This window comes from Rhinolophus sinicus, chromosome 1 (assembly GCF_057876585.1).
Source record: "Rhinolophus sinicus isolate RSI-liver-muscle chromosome 1, RSI-T2T, whole genome shotgun sequence".
In the NCBI taxonomy this organism is placed as follows: Eukaryota; Metazoa; Chordata; class Mammalia; order Chiroptera; family Rhinolophidae; genus Rhinolophus; species Rhinolophus sinicus.
In genome coordinates this window covers 140547112-140572293 of record NC_142501.1, presented here as the reverse complement: position 1 = coordinate 140572293, position 25182 = coordinate 140547112, and the positions used below count along the sequence as shown (strand labels likewise).

The following is a 25182-nucleotide window of genomic DNA, read 5'->3' as shown; positions in this document are numbered from 1 at the left end:
GAACCTCCACGTGGCGGTTGGAAATTGGGAAGGATAACTCAGCCACAGAGGTTCCCTATGGAGGAAACTCACACCAAGCCCCCAGCCCAGAGAACTGGTGCTCGGAAAAGGAGCCTACACAACATCTGGCTGTGAAAAACAGTGGGGATTCTGACCATCTGGGTGGGATGGAAGGCTGCGGAAAACCCAGATGTCCTCTTAAAGTGTTTGTGCAGTCAGAAGTGAAGAATACAATAACTGAAATGCAGGATGCACTTGAAAGAATCACCAGCAGATGAGATAAAGAAGAGGATCAAATCAACAATTTGGAAGGCAGGGTAGCAGAAAACACTCAATTAGAACAGCAAAAAGAATGAAAAAAAATGGGGATGGTTTAAGAGACTCTGGGACAACATCAAACAAAACAACATTTGCATCATAGGGGTACCAGAAGGAGAAGAGAGAAAGCAAGGCATAGAGAAGCTATTTTAATAAATAATGACTGAAAACTGTCCTAACCTGGTGAAGGAAATAGACATAAAAGTCCAGAAAGCACAGAGATTGCCAACAAGATGAACACAAAGAGGCCCAGACCAAGATACATTGTAATTAAAATGGCAAAAGTTAAAGACAGGGCCGGCCTGGTGGCTCAGGTGGTTGGAGCTCCGTGCTCCTAACTCCAAAGGCTGCCAGGTCGATTCCCACATGGGCCAGTGGGCTCTCAACCACAAGGTTGCCAGTTCGACTCCCGCAAGGGATGGTGGGCTCCGCCCCCTGCAACTAAGATTGAACACGGCACCTTGAGCTGAGCTGCCGCTGAGCTCCCGGATGGCTCAGTTGTTTGGGGCGCGTCCTCTCAACCACAAGGTTGCCGGTTCGACTCCCGCAAGGGATGGTGGGCTGCGCCCCCTGCAACTAGCAACAGCAACTGGACCTGGAGCTGAGCTGCGCCCTCCACAACTAAGATTGGAAGGACAACAACTTGACTTGGGAAAAAGTCCTGGAAGTACACACTGTTCCCCAATAAAGTCCTGTTCCCCTTCCCCAATAAAAAAAAAGGAAAAAAAAGTTAAAGACAAAGAGAGAATCCTAAAAGCAGCAAGAGAAAGGCAACTCGTAACTTGTAAGGGAGCTCCCATAAGACTGTCATTTGATTTCTCAGCAGAAACTTTGTAGGCCAGAGGGAATTGGCACAAAATATTCAACCTGATGAAAAGTAAGGACCTGCAACCAAGGTTACTTTAGCCAGCAACGCTACCATTTAAAATTGAAGGACAGATAAAGTGCTTCCCAGACAAGGAAAAGCTAAAGGAATTCATCACCATCAAACCAGTATTACATGGAATGTTAGAGGGACTTCTTTAAGATGGAAAAAAATAGATCAAAATTATGAATAATAAAATGGCAATAGCTGCATATCTATGAACCATTACTTTCAATGTAAATGGATTAAAGGCTCCAATCAAAAGACATAGAAGGCCTGAATGGATAAGAAAACAAAACCTTTATATACAAGGTGTGATCAAACAATACGGTGAATGTTTAAATTTTAAAAAAATTATTACAGTAAAAGATATATTGCCATTAATCCCCCTCAAAACACTCCCCCTTGCTTCCAACACACATATCCATCATTCTGGCCACTTTCTGAAGCAGTTCTGGAAGTCCTCTTTCATGAGCTTCTTTAGTTGCCCTGCCGTGCTTGCCTCAATGTCCTGAATCATTTTGACTTTGGGGAAGAGCCTGACGTTGCATGGTGCCAGATCCGATGAATAAGGTGAATGAGGACATACCATAAAGTTTTTATTTGACAGAAATTTACCAGAAGCAATGTGTGCCATGGAGCTTTGTCCTGATGGAGGATGATTTACAGGACACTTTGAAACACACCTTCACTCAACCATAGCTCACACCTGACTGACTGCACCAAACAAGTTGAAACTTGTCACACACTGTTACTAAGGTTCATTGTGCTGCTCTCCATATTGAAGATCCCTGCTCTTCTATTGGATGGCACTAGGCAGCAGCATTCACCATATTTTGTGATCACAACAGAAAGGCTCCATGTCACACATCATTTCTGGTACGGCAATTTGTGTCAAATGAACGGTGTGTCCTCATCCACCTTATTCACCGGATATGGCACTGTGTGACTTCTGGCTCTTCCCCAAAGTCAAAATGGTCATGAAAGGTAAACGTTTTGAATTGATTCAGGACATTGAGGCAGCCATGACAATGCAACTAAAAGACAGTCACGAAAGAGGACTTCCAGAACGGCTTCAGAAAGTGGCAAGAATGATGGGATAAGTGTGTTTAAAGTAAGGGGGAGCATTTTGAGGGGGATTAATGGCAATGTGTCTTTTACTGTAATAATTTTTTTGGTATTTAAATAGTCACTATATGTTTTGATCACACCTCGTATGCTGCCTACAAGAGACTCACTGCAGATTGACAGACACACAGACAGAAAGTAAAGGCATAGAAAATGATAAGAGCTGGGGTACAATACTTATAGCAGCAAAATAGACTTTAAAACAAAGTCTATATAACAAGAGGTAAAGAAGGACCCAGTAATCCCACTTCTGGGTATTTAATCCCAAAATGCTACTTCGAGGTGACATGTGCATCCATATGTTCATTATCACATTGTTTACAATGACTAAGATGTGGAGGCAACCTGAGTATCCACTGATGGAAAAATGAATAAAGAGGAGGTGGTACATATATACAACGGAATATTGCTCGGTCATGGAAGGGAATGGATTCTTGCCTTCTGTGGTCACATGGATGGACCTGGAGGGTGTTGTGTTGAGGGAAGTATTCAGACAGAGAAAGACAGATGCATTGTGATTTCACTTATATGTGGAATCTAAAGAACAAAATAAACAAAACAGAAACATAGTCATAGATACAGAAAATGTTTTGGTGGTTGCCAGATGGGAGGAGGATTGGGATGTGTGGATGAAAAAAGGGGAAGGGATTAAGTACAAATTGGTTGTTACAAAGTAGTTATGGGGATGTAGGGTATAGCATATGGGATATTGTCAGTAATATTGTAATAACTATGTATGGTGTCACACGGGTACTAGATTTGTTGGGGTGATAGATAGGAGGGGGTGGGGGACAGGGTTAAAAAGGTGAACAGATTAAGAAGTACAAATTGGTAGTTACAAAATAGTTTTGGGGATATAAAGTAAAGCATAGGGAATATAGTTAGTAATATGGTAATAACTAAGTATAGTGCCAGGTGGATACAAGACTAGTCAGGGGGATCACTTCCTAAATTGCATAAATGTCTAACCACTATGCTGTACACCTGAAATTAATATAAAATAATATTGAATATCAACTGTAATTGAAAAAATTAAAAATGGGGGGGAAGTGATGGGGAATAAGAGGTATAAATTTCCAAGTAGTAAACAAATAAGTCATGGGGGTGTAATATACAGCACAGGGAATAATGTCAATAATACTGTGATAGTGTGGTACGGTGTCAGATGGTTGCTGGACTTATCATGGTGATCACTTCTACAGGTATATAAATGTTGAATTAACTATGGTGTACACCTGAAACTAATATAATATTGTATGTTAGCTATATTTTTAATAAAAATATTTTTAAATACCTGATGTTTTGGGCTTCCAAATACTTTGCAATTGTTGCTTGTTTCATTATCAATTTAGTCAGCAAACACAAAATTAGGCCCTATCAAGGACTGGCCCTTACAGTAGAGTGGGGTTACAAAGAGGACTAATGCTTTGCTCGGTGGGGAATTTGGACAGTGTCTGTGATGTGTGATGAATAGGGTAGTCAAGACTGTTGGGACCTAAAGGTGAGTAGGAGTTTGCTAGGTCACAGAGAGGTGGGGAGAGGCTTGTGGGAAAGGCAGATCAAACCTAGGGAGCGGCAAGCCTGTGGAAGTGCTCAGCAATGTAGAAGGGCTTTGCACGCTCTAGGAAGGAATCATGGCCAGAGCCTAGGATGAAATGGGGCAGACTGGAGAAGAAAGGTAGGTATCAGGTCAGTTTGAGAAAGACCCTGAATAGCACGGTAAGGAGTTTCAACAGCAACAAGCAAGCAATAGGTAGCCAGCATGGTCTCTATACAGAAGAGCAATGGGATTAGGTTGCCTTTTTAGGAAATTGAATTTGTTGGTAGTGGAGACTTTTGATTACTTTCTGCTTGCACCAAAGAAAAATATTTGAATAAATACCATGACAAGAAGCAGAAACGATTCCTACACTTGTCTTGCTATGTCCACTCTTAGTTTACAGCCTTACTATGTATGTCCTATGTTTCCAAAGTTGTTTTCCAAGTCACTCATTTAGAACTTGGAAGTTATGTCCCCGTAGAACGACTGTTCTTCACAAACTGTTAGGTAACCCAAACCACATCTGAGATAGTGTCAGTCCTGCTGTGGAACTCAGTCCCCTGAGGGGTCTGCGCTTGGCTTAGTGCCTAGTGTGGGGTGTTGGATAACAATATGTGGAATGAATAGGAAATCGATTCAGAATTTTAAGTAACCACATTAAGAGCTCACCTCCCCTTTCTAGGATAGGAAAGGGCCTCTTAGCTCTTGGCCTTTCCCCATCACCCTCAGGATGGCAAGTGAAGCAGATAGACAGACGCTTTGACAAGAGTTAAAGGACGGGTAGACTTTGTCAGGGAAACAGGGCTAGAGGCAGCTGTGGGCACAGCTGCAGTGTGGCCGAGATTGTCCTTTGAGCTTCTTACTGCCGTTGCTTTGTTGGCACCCTCCCTATTTCCTCCCCCTCCACAGCTTTAGAGACTATGCTCGTACGGGCCTGCCCTCCAACAGGACTAACGGTATGTCATTCCCTCACTTCTGTCTTTTCATCTCTCCCAACTCCCAACCGAGGTTGCTTAGGAGTAGAAGTGAGCCAATAGTTGACACATCAGATATCCACCTGTGGGAGGGGCTGGGGTTGAAAGCTTGTAGGGGAAGAGATCATAATAACGGCTGCCACTTATGAAGTATGTATTGTACACCCGGCCTGTGCCAAGCGTATACTCTTACTCTCATGCCGTGAGTAGTCGGTATTATTGTCCCCACTTTTCAGAGATGGAAACTGAGGCTCATAGATGTTGAATACTTAAATCACTTGCCTAGTGAGTCTCACGGTTGGGATTTAGACCCAGGTCTTCCTGTCTCAGGAGACTCTTATCTGCTTATGCCATTTTATGGGTCCCAGTCCTGAAACTCTTGGCCCTGAGCACTTCTTGCTGGAGGAGCGTGAAGAGCAAGGAGCTAGCAGCTTACCCCACTCAGGTCTGGACAGAGGAGCTTTCAGAGCCACAGCACAGTAATTTCATTTTCCAAGTTATTTTTGCACCCTCCTGACAGTAAAGCCAGCAATACCGTGTATTAGCTGTGCAAAAGCAATACTAATTACAGTCATTTATCCATAATTACTACATAGCACAATGATGATTACACGTGTCATTGCTGGTGTCAGAGTAACTTCAGTCTCCATTTTATTTGGTTATACTAAATTCTGTTCCTATATTGCCAGCTTTCATGGTTCATTGATCACGTGTCATCATAAATTTGTAGCTTATCAAAGCAGGGAGGACTTGGAGTGGGAGGCGTGGTGGGGAAGGCAGTTGGGGGTGAAGGGGCTTGATTACCAGGTGAAGTCCTGTGATCACTGAAAAGCTTGGATGTCATTGGAGGGAGGAAGCAGCATGGCCAAAGCCAGGGTTCAGATGGGGTCAGTTTGTGTGTGGTGGACAGGACAGAGACTGGCGGCTAGAGATTAGCTCTGAAAATACAAAAAGTAAAGCATCATGGGAAAGCCCTCTTCTCACATGTAGAAACCTCACATATGTGCCTGGTGACAGTTTCCTTATCTAGATTATTTTATGGATTTTCAGGCCTCTTCTAATCCAAAAATTCTATAATTTCCAGACAGCAAGAATGGTCATAGAAAAATTGGCCTGGGAGAGAGATTGAAAATGAATCAAAAGGGTTCCAAGATATCAGATTATTGCTGTGGTTTCCCTTCCATGCTTATAGATTATTTCATTAGTGTTAGTTTTTTGTTTGTTTGTTTGTTTGTTTTAGTGTAAAGAACAGAAGTGATATGTAAGAATGGGTTTTTTTCCTCCCCCTTGCAAATTTAGGAAAATAAAAATGGGTCCATTTGTTTACAATGTCCCAAATTTTAGCTCTTCTTCTCTTGCTGCCTTCCCAAAAAGACCCAGGGGAATGGCAGTGCCCAGGAGTTTAATTCTACATTTGTGGACAGGGTTTTCTCGGGTGCAGTTTGGTAAAGCAGGACCCCTTTTTACTGGAAAAAGGCTTACTGGAGAGCTATAATAGTTAAGGCTGGGTACTGTAACTCTCCTAAATCTCAGTGATTTAATGCAGGAGTGCATTTCTCACTCTCATGTAGCCTAACTCTCGCAGCAGGGAAGGGTGGAGATGACTGCTCTGCAGTTGTTCAGCGACTCCATCCTCAACACATGACAGAAGGTCTTCCTTGCTGCTAACATCTAACTAGTAAATGGGGGAGGAGAGAGAGAATGAAAAATTGTCTGGGAGAGGTTTTAGGGGCAGGCTGGGATGTGATGTACGCGGTTGGACAATTATGTTCGAGAACTCATCCTAGAAAAACTGCCATATGCCTCATTGCTGAATATCACTACGGTCACCTTCAAAGTACTTCCCTTGAGAAGCTATGCACTGATGCCAGTGCCTAGTCCACCCTTCAAAGCCATTTTGGAACTGTTTTTCTCGAATGGCCATCAGAGCTGTCATCGTATTACCCTTGATGTCATGAATGTTATCGAAATGTCTTCCTTTCAATATTTCCTTTATCTTTGGGTAAAGAAAAAAGTCACTGGGGGCCAGATGAGGTGGGTAGGAGGGTGTTCCAATACAGTTATTTGTTTATTGGCTAAAAACTCCCTCACACACAGTGCCACATGAGCTGGTGCATTGTCATGATGCAAGAGCCATGAATTGTTGGCAAAAATTTCATGTCATCTACCTTTTTCACACAGCCTTTTCAGCACTTCCAAAGAGTAAACTTGGTTAACTGCTTGTCCAGTCGGTACAAATTCATAATGAATACTCCCTCTGATATCAAAAAAGGTTAGCAACATCATTGCAACACATTCGCGAACTTAATTGTCAGACCTTGTATAGTATTACTCTGCCCACACTCCATTGGCCAGAACTCAGTTATATTGCTACAGAAAATTGCAAAGGAGACTGGAAAATGTAGCCTAGCTGTGTGCCCAGGAGAGAAAGGAGACAAATTTGGTAAGCAGTCTCTGTCACAGGAGCTGTGTAGAATAATAACAGTACTGCTGAGCCCTAGAATTCACAGAGTTAGGCCCAATTTCTTAGAATTTCAAGTCTACAAAGAACTTCTAAAGCTTTTATGATCTTTTCTTTAGGTATTTCAAGGCAAGTGGCTTAAATAGACCTACCCTTCACACATTCTGGACAATGCATAGCACCCCTCAAACATTTGGTAGATATTAATGATGGCAATTTACATTCCATCACTATTTTGTTCATATGAAACTCCCCTTTGGTTCAGGTTTCACTTTTCTCCGTATTTGAATCCATTTTTCTTGACCTCAGAAGGTTTATTAACTTTTTTGCTTTTGCCAAGGCAACTCTTAAAAAGAAAACTTTAAAAATGACATCTGTAACAGGTTTATGGTCAAGGTTAAATTGATCTCATGCTTAGGTTAAAAAATAGTTGCCATGTTAGATTAAATGAAAGTGCATATACCTTTATCCAGGGTACATAGTGAAACCCAGAAAGTGATCAAGGAAACGACATAGAAAAACACTATTGAGCCAAACTAAAAGGGACACAAAATAGGTGATTTTGTGATCATGGTTGCCTATTGCAGCTGTGTAAACCACGCTAAATGAGATGATGATGTAATCTTTTGTTGCAAAGAATAAAGTGATTTCCCATGAGGCTAAGCATGAATTCCCCAACCCTATATTGAAAGTGCAGATAACTTCTCTGCTCTCCCCCAAATTCCAGCATAATTATTAGACTTGAATTTCTGAGTTGAATGACTTTTAGAGTAAGCTAAATTTTGCGGTTCTTTTAAAAGTTTACCTTTAATGTTTACATTACAGTCCAAGAACAAATAAGCTGCTTATTGGTATAATTCCTAATATCTGGATGGTCTTGTAATATATCCTTTGTAGCAGTATTCTCGGTGCTGTGCCCCATGAAGAACTATTATAGTAGGAAGAGTCAGTCTGAAACAGAACTTCTCTGTCCCAGAGAACGGATTGGAGATTTTTTTTTAAATTGCAGATAGAAACAAATTTCTTCATTTTGTATTTTTTAACCATTAAACAATGATTGAGAGGCTACCACAAGCTGGATATCAGGTGCTACAAAGAGTCATAAAATGCAGCCTGTGGTCACATCAGAACATTAGCATCATTTCTGGGTGTCTCAACAATTGTTTCTTTAAGGAATCTAATCTTTAATCTTTTAAGAACTTATTCCATAGAATGCGTGCAATGTGTTCACTTTGTCAAAAAACTCAAGATGGCGCCGCATTAGGTGGTGTCACAGTGAGCACCATGTGTGCTCAGTTCTGGACTTCCTATGGTTTTAAAATCTGTTAGTGAGGATGCCCCATCGGGGAGAGATCTGGGGTCTGCCCAGTCTTCCTTTGTATCCTCCAGACTCAGCTTTGGGCCAGAACATTATGCAAGCTCGATAAGTATTTGTTGAGTACATGAAGGAACATATGGGATAGCCTTTCTTTAAATAGGTCACAGTATGTTTTAGATTTAAAATTTGAGTTGGTAGACACCATTTAATTTGTATCATATAAGAAACACGTGTATTTTTGCTTACCTTCAATGTCATTAACTTTTTTCATAATTGAAGATTATCCAAGATCATAACTTTTCTTCCTGTTTCTAGCCATTTCTCACCAGACGTACATTAGCCAAGTTACCCAGTTTGTTGATTTGATTCATTTATGGGAGATTTTTATCCAAAGGTGGCCAGAAAAAGAAAATAAGTAAAACTTATTTTAGTCTTTGGCAGCTGGCCAATGAAAAGTTGAAACTAAAATAACTTGCACTTACCTAGCAAAAAGGGGCATGCACAGTGTATTAAAAGAGTGTGAATATGCAAGTTTCCATTTACCAAATGCCAGCAACACATTGTCCCGTTCACTTCTCACCACAGTCCTGGATGGAAGGTGGGTTTTTTCAAATCACCCTTAATATTAAATGGAAAACTGTGAGTCTGATCAAGTGACTTCCCAGTAGCTCATAGTAATGCACGTTGCATTTACCTGTTGAAACCTAGACTACTTCAAATTCACTGCACCTTCCTCATCATTCAGCTGAGCATTGTAAGTTATTTGTGCTGTTTTATTTGTCTGTGCTTTCTGATACCCATGATTTTTAATAAGCAAAAATTTTCTGTGTGCAAATAGTTGTGAGTTTATTTTTTACCTATTTGCCTATGGTGGTGATTTAAAATTATAAGTCAGATTTTCTCAATCTCTGTTTTTAAAGTCTTCTGATGTACTTCTGAGTACATTGTATTTAGAAAATAATCTGGACACCTTACCTGGGCCTGGATGTTCTTATACCTTGGCTCTCATGTCATGTGTCTCCTCCTTCCACTCACTGTGCTTGGACACAATGGCCCTTGAATAGCCACGGCCCCTCCTGCCTTCAGGCCTTTCTACGAACTGTTCAGTCTCCCTGGAACGCTTGTCCTCAATCTCTCCTTGGCTAATACCCTCATATCATTCATTTTTCTCTCCCTTGGTACCTTCCAGAGCCGCCTTCGGACCACCCAATTAGAGTCCCACCTGCATGGTCTGTTACTATGCTCGTGTTCCCAGTGCTTATGCTATGTGAAATTTTCTTCTCATTTATTTACTTGTTTATTTTTTGTTCCTCCCACTGCTCCACCCATTTACCTGTATACAGTGGTAAGTTACAAAGAGCAGGTGCTTTGCTTATCTTGTTCACTGCTGCCTTCCCTGAGCCTAGAATTGTGGGCAACACACAGTAGGTGCTTGAAAAATAACTGCTGGATAAATAAAACATCTGAAAATAGTTCATCCTAATTAGCTCTCATGTCTTCAACATTTTTTATTATCTTTACTTTTGTTTGTAGTTGTGGGTATATTTAATACAGAAGACATTTATTAGTACAAATGTTTGATTTTTTGTTGTGTAGAATTATGCCAATCTCCCAGATTTGTCTTTAGATGTGTATAAAGATAGTCTATTAACAGAAAGAGAAAGCAAATTACTGGTTAAGACCTTTAGGTTTTACGATAGGTTTTGGGGAGCACAGACCACAGGCAGGAAGTTGGTGTGGGGTTCTGCTGAATGGGAAGTGAACGACCACCTCGTATTCTCTGGAATGCCTCTTGATGATGTTGTATGTCACCCATAGACAAAACTTAGATCTGATGTGTCTTAGACTTAACCATCTCCCAACAGATGGTGTCCTCCATTTTCTTTTTATTCCCACCTAGTGTTGACGTTATCCCATTATATTTAGACAGTATTTGGGGTTTTTTCTTTTGATTTTTTTTCGTGTGTGTGTGAGTGTAAGTGTGTTTGATTTGTGCTTTAATGACACACACTGGACTTTCAAAAGCACCAAGTTGCAGTATAAAATGACTGGCCTAACACCTGAAGATAGTCCCAGTGCTCTGCACACTAGCTGTGCACGTCTCTGGGGAGGTCTTCACCTCTGTTTGGGGCTTAGTCTCTTCTTCTACGCAAATGGTGGAAGGATTATGTGAGCTATCTCTACAAGACAGGACAGCTGGGGGACAGTGCATCTCAGAAGGTTTCATAAATGTACAATATCACCATTATTGTTGCTTTAAACCATGATATCAATAAGTATTGAAAATATTTATGTTTTAATTTACATAGGAAAGCAATAGTGGTTTTTAATAAAATTGCAAGTGAATATCCTTGACTCTTACTCATAGCTGTATTTAAACTTGTCGTTTGACTCCTAATATATACAAAAATATCTTCATTTTAATGCAAAATACAAGATAAGCAGGTGTTGGGCATTTCTGCAATGTAAATTCTGTGTTATCTTTTATTGTTGTGTACTATAACTTGTGTACGAAGCTGGGGCAATGTTTATGTGAAAAAAAATACACCTGCCTTGATCTTGAACATATTCCAAATATTTAAGAGCACTTTGGCTTTTTAGTTTTTAATTTGTGGTTAAAATTTTTGACAGATATCATAGAGTTTTGTTGCTCTTTCAATTAAGGTCTAGCACTGCAGTATTTTTTCTTTTTACAACTTCATGTAACAGGAAAGATTTCTGCCGTATAAGAATGATTGATTCTACAAAGAATGAATGTGATGAAGTATTTAAGACAGCTTAAAACATCTAAACATGTATAAAGGATTTAATAAGCCATCATTACTAAAATTTTTAATATAATTCTTAGATATAGATGACAAAAAGTGTGCCTCTTTAAAAGACAATTTTTAATTTATGAATTTTTTTGTAGGGTGTTTGTTAGTTTTTCTACTTTGGCTACAAAAAGCTTGGCGGTCTGATGGCAATGGTATTTTATTTCATTAGAAAAATCGAAAATGTTAGAGAAAGTGGTTCATCTAAAATGGCTGTGAATTGAATTAGTATAAATACACACAAATATAGAGAAACATGTATGGAGAACTTAGTATGCACCAGACTGTATGCTAGCTTCTTTTCTTTTTTTTAATTTATTTTTTAAATTTATTGGGGTGACAATTGTTAGTAAAATTACATAGATTTCAGGTGTACAATTCTGTATTACATCATCTATAAATCACATTGTGTGTTCACCACCCAGAGTCAGTTCTCCTTCATCACCATATATTTGAATCTAGCTTCTTACATATTTTGTCACATTTAAGCCTCATTGACTCTCATGCAGTTGGTACCATTATACGCTTGTTTCTATATTACAGTTGAGGAAACTGAAGTTAATGGACTTGCCCGAAGTGACACCCCTTCTGAGTGGCCAGCAGGGCTTTGGATTCAGTCAGTTGGACTCCAGAGCCTCTGCTCTCACCCTCCTGCCAGCTGCCTATCAGTCTATAGTCCACAGCTGTTAAAAAGGCCTAGGTTCATCTGTGTAGATAAGGCATGCTCTCCAAGGAAATCGTTCATTCTCCAAGACATATCCTTAAGTGGAAAGACAAGGTGTAGGACAGTGTGTATTATATGCTACATCTGTCTTTAAAAAAATTAGATTTATCTTTATACATTTTCTTGGGAAATTCTTTACGGTTACCTTCAGGGAATGGTCTGGGACCCTGGGGGACTAGGCTGATAGCAAGATTCATGTTTTACTATATGTTTTTTCAAATTATCAATACTGTGTACAAATACCATTTTACAATCTAGTTTAAACTGACATCATTAAGAACTAGGGAGAAAAGTCTTGTATCTTAACAATTCTGTACATTTTAAAATGGCTTCAGAGACATCATATCTATCTGTTTATTTTAAACCACAAGATGTGGGACCTTAACCCTGTGTAAGAGAACCTATGATCCAGGGACCTGGGTGCCGGGCCTGCTCTACTCTGAGCAGCTCTGGGAAGTTACTCATTTACCGTCCTCAGGCCTTAGTTTTCTAAACTGTAAAATGACAACGGCAAACAAGTTGCCTTCCAGCTTATGTTATAAGTAAGTTATCATAATTCCAATATAAGTTATAAAGAAGTGCTTTTTAATAAGATTAAATTCATGGTTAAAACTAAGTAGGTTCATGAAAAGAGCACCATCTTGGGTCTTGGTGGACAAAAAGGTCCGTGTCCACTCCGCATGTTATCTGTTGGTGGTGGCATGTTGGAACTGCAATGAAAAGTACCAAGAACAAGCAAAATCCTTGATGCGAGGACAGAATACCCTGTCTGTCATAACAATTGTAGGGATAGTTCTTAATATATTAATACATAGTGGTGTTGACAAATATAGGATGCAGTCAAGACTAATCATTAAACTATTTCAAGTATCTTTTGTTAACTGATTTGTAGAAATCTATCAAGCATAGGTTCTTCACAATTTACTATAATATTGCGTTGCATGAATTACAGGCATACCTCGTTTTATTGCGCTTTGCTTTATTGTGCTTCACAGATGTTGCATTTTTTATTTATTTAACAAATTGAAGGCAAGACCCTCCAGCAACAAAGAAATTATGACTCACTTTATTGCACTACTCACTTTATTGCAGTGGTCTGGAACTGAACCTGCAATATCGCTGAGATATACCTGTATAATAGAGGTTGGCAAACTTTTTCTGTAAAGGGCCAAATAGTAAAAATTGTATGCTTTGCAGACCATATGTTCTTTGTCGTAACTACTCAGCTCTGCACAAAACCATCAGTGGACAATACATAAATGAATAGTCATGGCTGTGTTCCAGGAAAACTTCTTTGCAAAAACAGGCCCTGGGCCAAATTTGGCCCATACCTTTACTGACCCCTGAATTATAATAAATTCCTGCCCTAGGTTTCTCTTTGCAGTGTGTCCTGAGATAAGCTACCTGATTGCCTCTCCTCTGATTCCTGAATGTGAGAATAAATGCTTCCATTCTACAACCCCTTACTTTCAGTCATTCCTTTATGAATAAACTAGTTTGCAAAGGCTACATTCTACCACGTCACCCTGATGCCAACCCTATTTCAGTTTTATAAGTTGCCTGCCTTCTTTCTTTTCACTCTGAACTGATATTTCCTGAAGACAAGTAGTTATCATTGTTTCTCTTGCATTCCCCTTCTTGTATTACCATTTTTACATGATTTCAACCTTTACCCCAAAAATGTTTTGTTCACATATCTTTTGTACCTAGGGAATTGTGGTCAGCCTTGTTTAAAATCTTCCGGACATGATTGGTTAACCACTTGCTTAACATAGTCTTCCCTTTCTTAAGGGAAGCTCAACCACATTTAACAAAACGCTGTCCTCAAAGAGCAAGAGGGTCTGGAGGTAGAATTAGTCTTGGCAAATTACTTGTGAAGATAGATGTTGGTCACTGAACTTAGCACATCCCTGGAGAGATCCCAGCCTTAGCCAGGAGAATATCGGAACACGCCTTGCCTCTGTAGTAATACCTGGCTCGACTCCCTCCAACCTCCATCCATCACTCATGTTTGTCCTTTCCCTTGAAGCATCTCCCAGGCTCCATCTTTTCTTCTCTCCCAATACTTCCAAATTCCAGAACTTCACCTGCCATGGACAAACTGGATGCTGGCAAAACTCTTCACTTGTATGCACGAAGGCTCATGGATTATTGAGATGTACCACATGCTTTAAATTCGCTGCTTTTCCTATTCCGCGATTTAGCTGCAGCTCTGGATAAAGGTGATTTGTGTGATCTATCTTGCTTTATGTCTCATTGACATTCTTCTGCCTTTTTCATGACAGGTTGCTGAATGCTATAAAGCCAGGACTTGTTAAAAAGATCAATAGATTGCCTACCCCCATTGCAGGATTGGTGAGTATCCAGAATTGAGATTTATTTTCCAATATTCCTATGCTCTAACCTAAGGGTCATGACAGTGCCATTTATTACAGTGTTCTCCTGCAATATATATTCCACTTGAATGAGAACGCATTTTATCCATTAAACTGAGAGGTCACTTAAAAATGAAAGATTGTCGTGATGCCTAAATGGCATCTTAATCTTTGTTTGTATATTTCCCATGAGTGATAAGGACCTTCAGACGTAAATTTGTTTTGGGGTGAGAGGTGGATAATTAGGTTGACCTCAGGGCAGGAATGTGATTGCAATTATGGTTTTCTCATTTCAGTTTTTCACTGCATTCCCCTGAAATGGAGGGGCATGGAGGTAGAGAGAAAGAGAATTTTGTGATTAACAAGCAGCACGTTCATGATAAATTGCTGTTTTCAATCTGAAAAATTTGCTTGTGTCTAATTACCATATTTGTAGACCAATTCTTCTAAAGGCATTATGGACACTAAGGTTATCCTGATGTCGTCTGAAGAATTGTTTAAGCAAAGCCCTTGCCCTTCTGAAACTACCCATCTAAAACAAATAAAACTCGTGTTCACATATGGTCAGAAGCAGGGTTGTTTTTTTCCACACATTGATATGTTTCATAATTCCAGGCACCCAATTTTAATTATTTAATTGCTGTTGCTTTTTGTATGACAGAGGGGAAAAGGTGGGAGATCAAGCATGCAAACATACCTTGGTTCTGGAAAGAACTCGACCCCTGCACCTGAGCACATGCATGCACACACATATGTACATGCACACATGTGCACAGAAAGCTGGGAATGTGTGTGGCCTGGTAACAATGCACTGACTGTTTCCATTGTGACCGCCTTCTAGGCCTGTGGCTTTGCAGAAAACAATTAGAAAAATGTCAAGAATTTGGGCAGGCTCCTACGTAGACCTTACTGATTGTTGTTAAAAAGTTTCATAGCCATATCCTGATGACTAGTTGAAATTAAATGTAACAACCACAACAAAAACCCCAATGGTGTATGAGAACCATAAGGGTCATGGTAGTAAGTACATGGTTTTAGCAAGTTGAATGAAATGGATTTTTTTTTTTTTTATTGTAAGAATTGCTGTTTCTGTGAATGCATTTTATTTCCCATACTGTTTAGTAATAAGTTGGTGGTTATCATTAAAAATCCTTCCAATTTCCTTCGTCAGAATCATGTGGCCAACTCAGTTGGTGATAGATAGACAGATAGATAGATATAGATAGATTTGGAAGGAATGGATTTGAAAATTTTATAAGTAAGCAACCCACGTATGTATATTATATATTACTTATAGTAATGTATGAGGTCTGACAATTAAGTTGGCGAATGTGTTGCAATGATGTTGCTAACCTTTTTTGATATCAGAGGGATTATTCATTATGAATTTGTACCAACTGGACAAACAGTTAACCAAGTTTACTCTTTGGAAGTGCTAAAAAGGCTGTGTGAAAAAGTTAGATGACCTGAACTTTTTGCCAACAATTCACGGCTCTTGCATCATGACAATGCACCAGCTCACACGACACTGTCTGTGACGGAGTTTTTAGCCAGTAAACAAGTAACTACTTTGGAACACCCTCTCTACTCACTGACCTGGCCCCCAATGACTTCTTTCTTTACCTGAAGATAAAGGAAATATTGCATGGAAGACATTTTGATGACTTCAGGGCATTAAGGGTAATACCGTGTTTCCCCGAAAATAAGACCTAGCTGGACAATCAGCTCTAATGCGTCTTTTGGAGCAAAAATTAATGTAAGACTCAGTCTTATTTTACTATAAGACTGGATATGATATAATGTAATATAATATAATATAATATAATATAATATAATATAATATAATATAATACTGGGTCTTATATTAATTTTTGCTCCAAAAGACGCATTAGATGGTCTGGCTAGGTCTTATTTTCAGGGAATCACGGTAGGATGACAGCTCTGTTGGCCATTCCAGAAAAAGAGTTCCAAAATTGCTTTGAAGGGTGGACTAGGTGCTGGTGTTGGTGCATAACTTCCCAAGGGGAGTACTTCAAAAGTGACCATAGTGATATTCAGCAATAAAGTATGTAGCACTTTTTGTAGGACGAGTTTGCAAATTTAATTGTCTGACTTCGTATACATAATGATTTTAAAATTTTTTATTAAATCCATCTCTTCCAAATGTTATGGCCATACTCTTAATGACACTGACAAATGTCTGTTTTTCCCCAAGCCTGTATGACAGAGGGAAAAAGGTGGGAGATCAAGAATGCAAACATATCTTGGTTCTGGAAAGAACTCGGCCCCAGCACCTGAGCACGTGCACACACACACATATGTACATGCACACATGTGCACCTTGGAGCTCTGGGATTTAATGTTATAGGAGCAAAACTTACAGCATGAAGTTAAGGAAGGGGCCCGTGTAAATCCATGTGAACAGAAGCAGCTCTGACACCAGAAGCTAAGAAAAGCATTTTGAACCTTTAATTTAAAATGTGAATCATAAATAATTTTAGTAAAACAAAAGGTTTGGGACATGTACATTGACCTTTATAACATTTCTTATCGTAGATCAAATGTTGTTCTCTGCTTTGGAGCAGGCAGGCAATTCGATTCAAGATAACCAGGGGGACTTGCTTGCTTTCCTCTGTTTGTATCCTTGACTTTTATTCCTCCTTTTTCTTTTTTCATTTGAATTTCCTTTCCACTTTGTCCTTTCCATCATTTTTCCATTTCTTGCCCTTTTTCAACTAATATTTTGCCACTTATCTTCATCCTTTATTACCTGTATTTTCCTTACCAATTTGTTATTGTGATATCATGACTTATAATAAGAAAACATATATTTGGTCTTTGTCCATTACTGGCACAGCGCTCTTAAAACCCTTGGATTTTCTAAGCAATAAGAGCATCTTCATAACAATATTTGGTCTTTTGCATTGGTTCCTGAAATTGCTCCAGTTCCAGAAAGGTTGAAGGTGTATCTTGTTATAGCAAGCCCCTTTCAACCACAACTGAATTTAGGTTCATGAGGTGACTTTTGGAAAACTGCCCCGCCCCAAGGCTGGGGGCTGGTTGCCAGGGAAACCAAGTGATTAGAGGGTAGGAACTTTCAGCTCCCCTCACCCAACCTCCAGGGAGAGGAGAGGGGGTGGAGATTGAAATCAGTCACCACTGGCCAATGGTTTAATCAATCATGTTTATATAACAAAGTCTCCATAAAAACCCAAAAGCACTGGGTCGGAAAGCTTTCTGGTTGTTGAGCCTGTGTAGATTTGGGGAGAGTGGTGTGCCCAGAGAGCATGGAAGCTTCATGTCCTTTCCCACATACGTTAATCTACATACTTTTTTATCTGGCTGTTCATCTGTATCCTTTATAATATCCTTTATGATAAACTGGTCAACATAAGTAAATGTTTCACTGAGTTCTGTGAGCGACTCTAGCAAATTAATAAAACCCAAGGAGACGGTCACAAGAACCTCTGATTTATAGTCAGCTGGTCAGAAACACAGGTGACAACCTAGACTTGTGATTGGCATTTGAAGTGAGGGTGTCTTTTGTGACTGAGCTCTTAACTGTAGCATCTGACATTATCTCCAGATACAATAAGAATTGGGTAAATTGCTTGGTGTTGTTAAGAAAACACACAATGGAGTTATCTTTAGTCCAAGAAATCCTTACCTAAGTATAGTTAATTACTGCCAATTTACTAATGGTTCTTGAATCTCCAAATCTGGTTAAACTCTTTTCCTCTCTTCCAATTACCTTTAGGTCAACCTTTCAAAAAACCAGTGAACTAGTTGGGGTCCTACCAAAAAACCTTCTCCCCACACCCCATTTTGTTAATGTTCTTCCAGGGTTCCCTCTTCAAACCTATTTTCTGTTCCCTTTCTATACTCTTGTTCTTGTCTGTTTTCATGACTTCAACTCTTCATAGCATTGACCCAACTCATCGTGTCTCACCAAGTTTTGCTCCTCACTTCAGACCTCTTGTTCTATTGATTGGACAGCTCCATCTGAATGTCCTACCAGCATCTCAAACTTAACATATTCAAATGAAATGACCACTCCTGCCCGCCTATTTCCCTATATCAGTAAAGGTGTCACAGACATGCAGTTGCCCTAGTTCAGCTTCAGAATTTGGCACCTTTCTCCAATCTTCTACTTGTCTGCATTTCCTTGGCCACTAGGCAAGGCCTAGAGCAGGGCTTTCTCATCTCTCGCCTGGTTTATTATAATCAACTCGCAGTTCCTCAAACATTATTCACTTTCATGTATGAGGCCTCTTTTCATGATACTTCTTATGAATATAATACCTCCCCTGTTCTTCTTGACAAAATCCTATTTATTTATCAAGACCCAATGCAAAACCAACTCCTTTATGAAGCCTTTAGGGTTTAAGGTCGATATGATCTTGTCTTATGGAATGGAGTTAGCATTTCCAGGTTTAGGAGAAAATGAGTTAATATATTAGAGGGATAAAAGATAGCTGGGTTGAAATATGCTTGGAGGAGTGAGATTTTGAATAGCGGTTTAACAGCTTGATATAATGGTGTATAAATGGTTTAGTATTCATGTTAAGCCATTGCAGCTTTAAGCAGTAAATTGGCCATGATCCAATTTATCAGTACCTTTAATGGGTACAAATGCTGAAAAATGTCCTAGGGATGCACTGGGACGTCACAGCATCACCTTGATTGAATGTCTGCCAAAATATTTAGCCGAAATCCAATTCTGAGGAAACAGACAAGTCCCAATTGAGGGACATACCATAAAACAGCTGGCCTGCTCTCTTTAACACTGTCAGTGTCGTTAAAGATACCTCCCCATCCCCCAGAGGCTGGAAAACTATTTCAGATGAAAGGTGACTAAGGAAATAAGGAGATGTGAAAGCCAAATGCCAGGTGTGGTGCTTGATTGAGAAAGAGCAACTATAATAGACATTATTGGAACAACTAGGGAAATTTGAGTGTGGGTTGAATATTCGATAATACTATTTCTCAGTGTTGAATGATAGTTGTATATATAGGGGAATACTCTTGACGTTAGGAGGTACATAAGCTGGAGTATTTAGAGATGAAGTATTATGATGTGTCCAGCTAATTTTTAAATTGTTCAGCAAAGAGATGTCTGTGCATCTAATGTATAATTTTGTATACGCATATACATGGGGAGAGAGAGGTTGGATCTAGGTGAAGTAGATAAAGGGTACGCAATTGTCATGGCATTAAACTTGCAATTTTGGGGTAAATATTGAAAAAAATTTACAATATAAAAAGTTGGGGATTAAAAGACATCAGTTCTCTTATCTTTTTTGAGGGAGTAGGGAGAACTCCCAAATAAACAATAGATCTGAAGATAGAGACCAGCTTGGGTTAGTAGAGATACAACCTTATATGTGAGTGTGTTCGTCACATGACATTTTCTTCCTCCTGTATTTGTGACTGTCAGGAAAGAGCAGAGTTCCTCAAGAGCATCTACAGAGTTCAAGGTTAGTTTCTATTTTGTCAGGGGGGTGACAGGCCACTGACCATCTATTGATCAAGAAGTCCTCAGTAGCAGGGGCCATGGAGATCTGAGAAGCATGGCCAGAAGGTTTTCCATGCCTGGAACCCACGCCTGTGTGTCTTAATGGCCTGGTGTTGAGAAGAATCCATTAAGATGGCCCAGCTGCTTGACTTGAAGATAAATAGAAAAGTGTGTTTTCACATAGAAATCCTAAATTATAAACACGTGTAGATTTTACAAATGCATGAATAGGTGTATTTTAGCCCCTGAGTTGAGCTGTGGTTACAAAGAATTCAGGGGTGAAGGTGTTAAAACAAAGTAGTTGAAAATCATTTCCTGGCAAGAATGCAGAGACCCTGGATCCGGGTCTGTGTTTCTTCTCTAACGATTGCTGACATATGAAGCCGTGTGGTGACTGCCTACAGATGCTCACATTCTTTTTTAGGTGTTAGTGATACTGTTAGCTATTGGCAGAGAGAAAGACCTCAAATTTAGGTCTTGGCACACCAAAAACTTTAAAAACTGCTGCCCTTCAGTCTCCGCATTCGTTAGTGTTGCACAATCAGCTACATCCTGAAACTCAAGTAAATGGTCATCAGAAATCATGCTAAATTCCGTTTCGACCCAGAAACATTGGACTTTGTGCAAGAGGCACAAATGTATGAAATCCTTAGTTACAATAGGAATTTTGGGATTAAGCTTTGTTTTGCCCAAATTTGAATTGTAACAGCCTTTGTGTGTGTGTGTGTGTGTGTGTGTGTGTGTGTGTGTGTGTGTGTGTGAGAGTGTGTGTGTGCGCGCTCACGTGGAAAGTATAATTGGAAATAGATGATATTTGGGGATTCTGCCCTCAGGGGCTGAACCTTCCTCTAGCTGTCATGAACTATTTGCTTGATCTTGCATATGAATCCATGAGGACGAAAGCGATCTGAGAAAAAGAGACTTTTGCAGCTGGCAGGGCATTTTAGATATATTCATTTTAAAAATGAGGACACGGGGGTCCATAAACAGGGAATTATTTGCCCAAGATTACACAAATCAGAAAAGCTGAGTGGATCCAAAGCCCCCACCACTCTTCTTCTTGGTTGTGTTACTCACAAGTGTTCCCGGTTGACAATGGAACACGTGGAAATGATAGATTATTTTACCTCTTGGGAGAAAGAGAGGGAAACAAAGACTCACTTTTTCAGTTCATCTCTCTCTCTCTTTTTTTTCTTCCTTTTAGTCAATCCCTTCAAAATATCTTTCTGAGCTCTGTGAAAGACCTCCCTTCACAGAATGTCTCTTCACCTGATGAATGCTGGAAATTTGACTCTAACTGAAGTTCAGCAGGGTATAGCAGGAATGTATCTGGTAGAGTTATCCTACCACTTAGTTACTCTAACCCACTCAAAAACTTCTTTAGAAAGAGAATGTATTTTTCTTTAATCAAAAGATAAGTTTTCAACTATGCTTAGAGCTGAGCTTCCTGAAATGGATAAAAAATGTAAGTTGTTCTAAACTCTGCAGACTTTAGGAAGCTTTCAAAAGGTATCTGCTTTAGTTTGTGAAACTGATACCTGAACATTTGATGTTTCCTTGTTTGAGGGAAGTCAGGGGAGGGGAAAAGATGAAAAGGCAGTAGAGATTTCCACGTTATGGGAAGATAAAAAATATTGTTTAGATAAAAAGGTAAACATCTGAAGCTGGTGAAAGCTGAGTAGCAGGAGTGAAAAGCCTTTACGCAAACTTCATAGTTTTAGGAAGGTTTTAACACAATAAATTTGAGTCCCGGGTGTTTTGGGTGTCTGCCTGACATGAAGTGGTTTCCTGCAAATCCTAACTGGAGGTTAGCTCTCGTGTGTCTGAGCTCATCCTTATCAATGTCTTATATTTTAGGTTTATAGCCTACAACTGCCTTCAAAATTTCAAGAGCGTTTACCTGTCCTTCAGAAGTTTATCTTACAGGTTCTTTCAGAAGAAGTTAGTCCAAAGTTCTGTTCTCTGCCTCTGTGTCACTTCTTGTTAGTGTTTTTGGTCAGGAAGGAAGCAGAGAAGGCAAAGAGCGGACCAGAGGTGTAAGTTACCATAACGATGACCATCACATATTCAGTACTTACCATGTCCTAGGTGCAGGGCTAGATTAGCTTTCTTATTTATTTATTTATTTATTTATTTATTTATTTATTTATTTATTTATTTTAGATTAGCTTTCTTAATCTTTACAATTGCCCTGCAGTGTAGTTGTTGCTATGCCTTTACTATATCTTGGGAAAGAAGTAAGCTACTAGCTTTCCAAAAAAACATAAGAGGCAGCGTTGAGATTTGGACCCTGGTTGCGATTTCGACCCCAACACTCCAGAGTCTGTGCCTGTCCTCTGTGTTACACTGTCTCCACTAGGCCTTATAATACGTTGTTGAACCTTAACACTCCTGAACATCTGTTTGGAGGTACCAACTTCTAAGGGGAGCTCATATGTATTTTAGAAGACAACCTCACACCCCTCTCATTTAAGGTCTACTAATTTCACCAAATTGAGGCGGTGGCCTATTTTATAAGGTCACTGGTAATATTTCTATCACCCCTATAAAATTCATCTCCATGTGGCCACATCTCAGCACCACATTCAATGATGCACCAGTTCAACAGCAATAGTAACAGAACATTAGAAATCTTTACCGAAGTCTTTCAAAATAATTCCATAGAGTGGTTCCATTCTTAACAGGCAGCAAAACCTCTCCAAACGCACTCCTCTTTCTCTCCTCTCTCTTTTTCTCTTTACACACACACACACACACACACACAGACACACACACACACACACACACACACTACAATCTCACACCTGCCAGCTTGCCTCTTGCTTCAAATGTCTCCCCACCTCCAACTCCCTAAAATCTTCCAGACTTGCACTGTCCTTGCTCTTGTCTTTCTTGCTTCGTACCCCTTTCTTTGCCAGTACTAACCCTCTGCCTTTTCTGGTGCAAATCAATCCAGTTTGGCTTAACTTCTTTCAATCCCCCTTTTACCCGTGAGTCTGATTCTGGACAACAGAGACTCAGGAAGACGCAGACATGGGATTCTTCTCCATAGGCAAAGCAGGAGGAGAGACTTGGATACTCCCACCTCGTGTATTTTTCCTGCCTTACTCTGCTCTTTGTGGTAGTTGCATGGTCTCTGGAGGTGGTCTTGCTCTTCTTGGGGGGACAAGTAAAAATCAGTAGTTGGGTGATGTTCTGTGTGAAGGAGGTACATTTCACTGAGGGAAATGAATAGCCCTTGTGAAGAATCTCAGCCAAAATAGAATTTAATGACACACTTTTCCTTTATCCTCAGCCCTGGCACAGTGAAAGAAACCTCGGGAATACATAGGAGAAATGCTCAATTCGCTGCTCTCGAGTTTGGTGCCAAAACCGAGCCAAAGTAGCGAGGGTGGTTAGCATTTTAGTAGGTTGAGACATAAAAGAGCACCGACTGTAGGGAAAAGCAACAGGAACACACGAGATTTTGGGTACACTCAATCCTGCGTTCAGTTGAATGGTGGAATATGAACCTAGGGGTACTTAGTTTATTTGATGCCTCTCAAGTCAGTATGGCTTGTATGCTGCGAGTTGTAACAGTTTCCATGAGTAGTTTCTAAAAGAACAGACCATCTCATGTCCATTATCTTCTCAACTAACTCTATATGGCTGCCTGATGCATGTGGAAAACAATCCAAACACCTCAAAAAGGCATTGAAGGCTTTCCCTGAGTTAAGGTAACATTCTAGGTTTATCTCCCACTGCATATATCACTCTTAGGAACCAGGATTGTAGTTAATTTATGACCTAAACCAAAAGACTTGGCCATATAGTGAATACAAAGGTAAAAGTATATCAGTTGGTGAGAGCCATTCTCTGCACTGAGTTGAACAGCGTAAGGAGGAATTCTAATGCCCGGTGTAGCAGGCTGCCTGTGGGTTATGCACTCATGTGCTTGTGTCAGACCACTACGTTATTCCCCTTGTACATCATACTGAGTACTTGGGAAGACTCAGTAAGAGTTTTTTGTCCTTCCCACTCGTCCTGTGTTTGTTATCAGCCTCCTGATTTTCTTATTTGGTGAGTATATTAGTTATTGATTGGTGTGTAACGACTTACCCCAAAACTAGTGGCTTAAAACATTTATTATCTTATAGTTCCTGTGAATCTGGGTATGGCTTAGCTGGGTCTGTGGTTCAGGGTCTCTCACAAGGCTGCAATCAAGGTATTGGCCAGTGTCATTTTAAGACTTGACTAGGGAAGGATCTGCTTTTAAGCTCACTCATATGGTTACTGGCAGGATTCAGTTCCTTGCAGGATATTGGCCAAAGCCATCATTTTCTTGTCCTGTGAGCCTGTTCACGTATTATAGATCACAGTGTGTCAGCTTGCTTCATCAGAGTAAGCAAGCAAGAAGCACCAGAAAGAGAGAGAACAAACAAGATGAAAGTCACAGTCCTTTCTAACCTAATCTCAGAAGAGACATTTCATCACTTCTGCCATATTCTATTAATTAAAAGCAAGTCACTGGGTCCAGCTCACACTTAAGGGGTAGAGATTACACAAGGACCTCAACAGGAGGAAGGGATCACTGAGAGCTATTCAGAAGCTGCCTACCACAGTGAATAAAATAGTTATGTTAATCTATTGAGAAATCAGGGCATAGATTTCTTATTTTCCTGAAAACATGTCCCTCGTAGTTATAGGACTTTAAAGATAACACAGTTTTCCTTGGACCACCTCTCTTGCATAGCATCTGAGGTCTGTTTCCCAGTTTCCTTCGGCTCATACGCACTAAAAAGAGGGTATGTTCTCTCGCTTTCCAAGTGCCTATCTACTTACGACTCAAGACATACTAATTCCTGCCTTTCAGGGGCTCAAATATACAAACAAGGTCTAGTAACAGTAGACTGTGAAATGCCAGTAAAATATAACATGCAAGGAAGAGCAAGGAAGAAATTTCCATTTGAGATTAAGAACTTTGGAGGATGTGGGATCTGAATGGAGCATCTGCACACAGTGAAGACCACTGAAGTTGGGGGAAGGACATTCTAGCCTCCAGGATGGAATGAGAAAGGCTCCAAGCCACAGGAACCAGGTCTTGTCTGGGAGAGGCTGTCATTTGCATATGGATGTAGCTGGAGCCCCAGGGTCCCTGAGAGAGATCAGTGC

The 25182-nt window shown here is 40.0% G+C and overlaps 1 protein-coding gene across 4 annotated transcripts in view; it reads left to right on the top strand.

Moving 5' to 3' along the window:
- LIMCH1 (LIM and calponin homology domains 1) overlaps positions 1–25182 on the top strand; it is a 348428-nt gene that overhangs the window by 155362 nt on the left and 167884 nt on the right. For all 4 annotated transcript variants that reach the window (XM_074324616.2, XM_088789955.1, XM_074324612.2 and 1 more), the window contains one exon: positions 14427–14496. Coding sequence is in view for 3 of the 4 variants with exons in the window: in XM_088789955.1 (XP_088646081.1) it covers positions 14427–14496 (70 nt within the window). In the remaining variant the exon portion in view is untranslated. The remainder of the gene's footprint in view (positions 1–14426; positions 14497–25182) is intronic.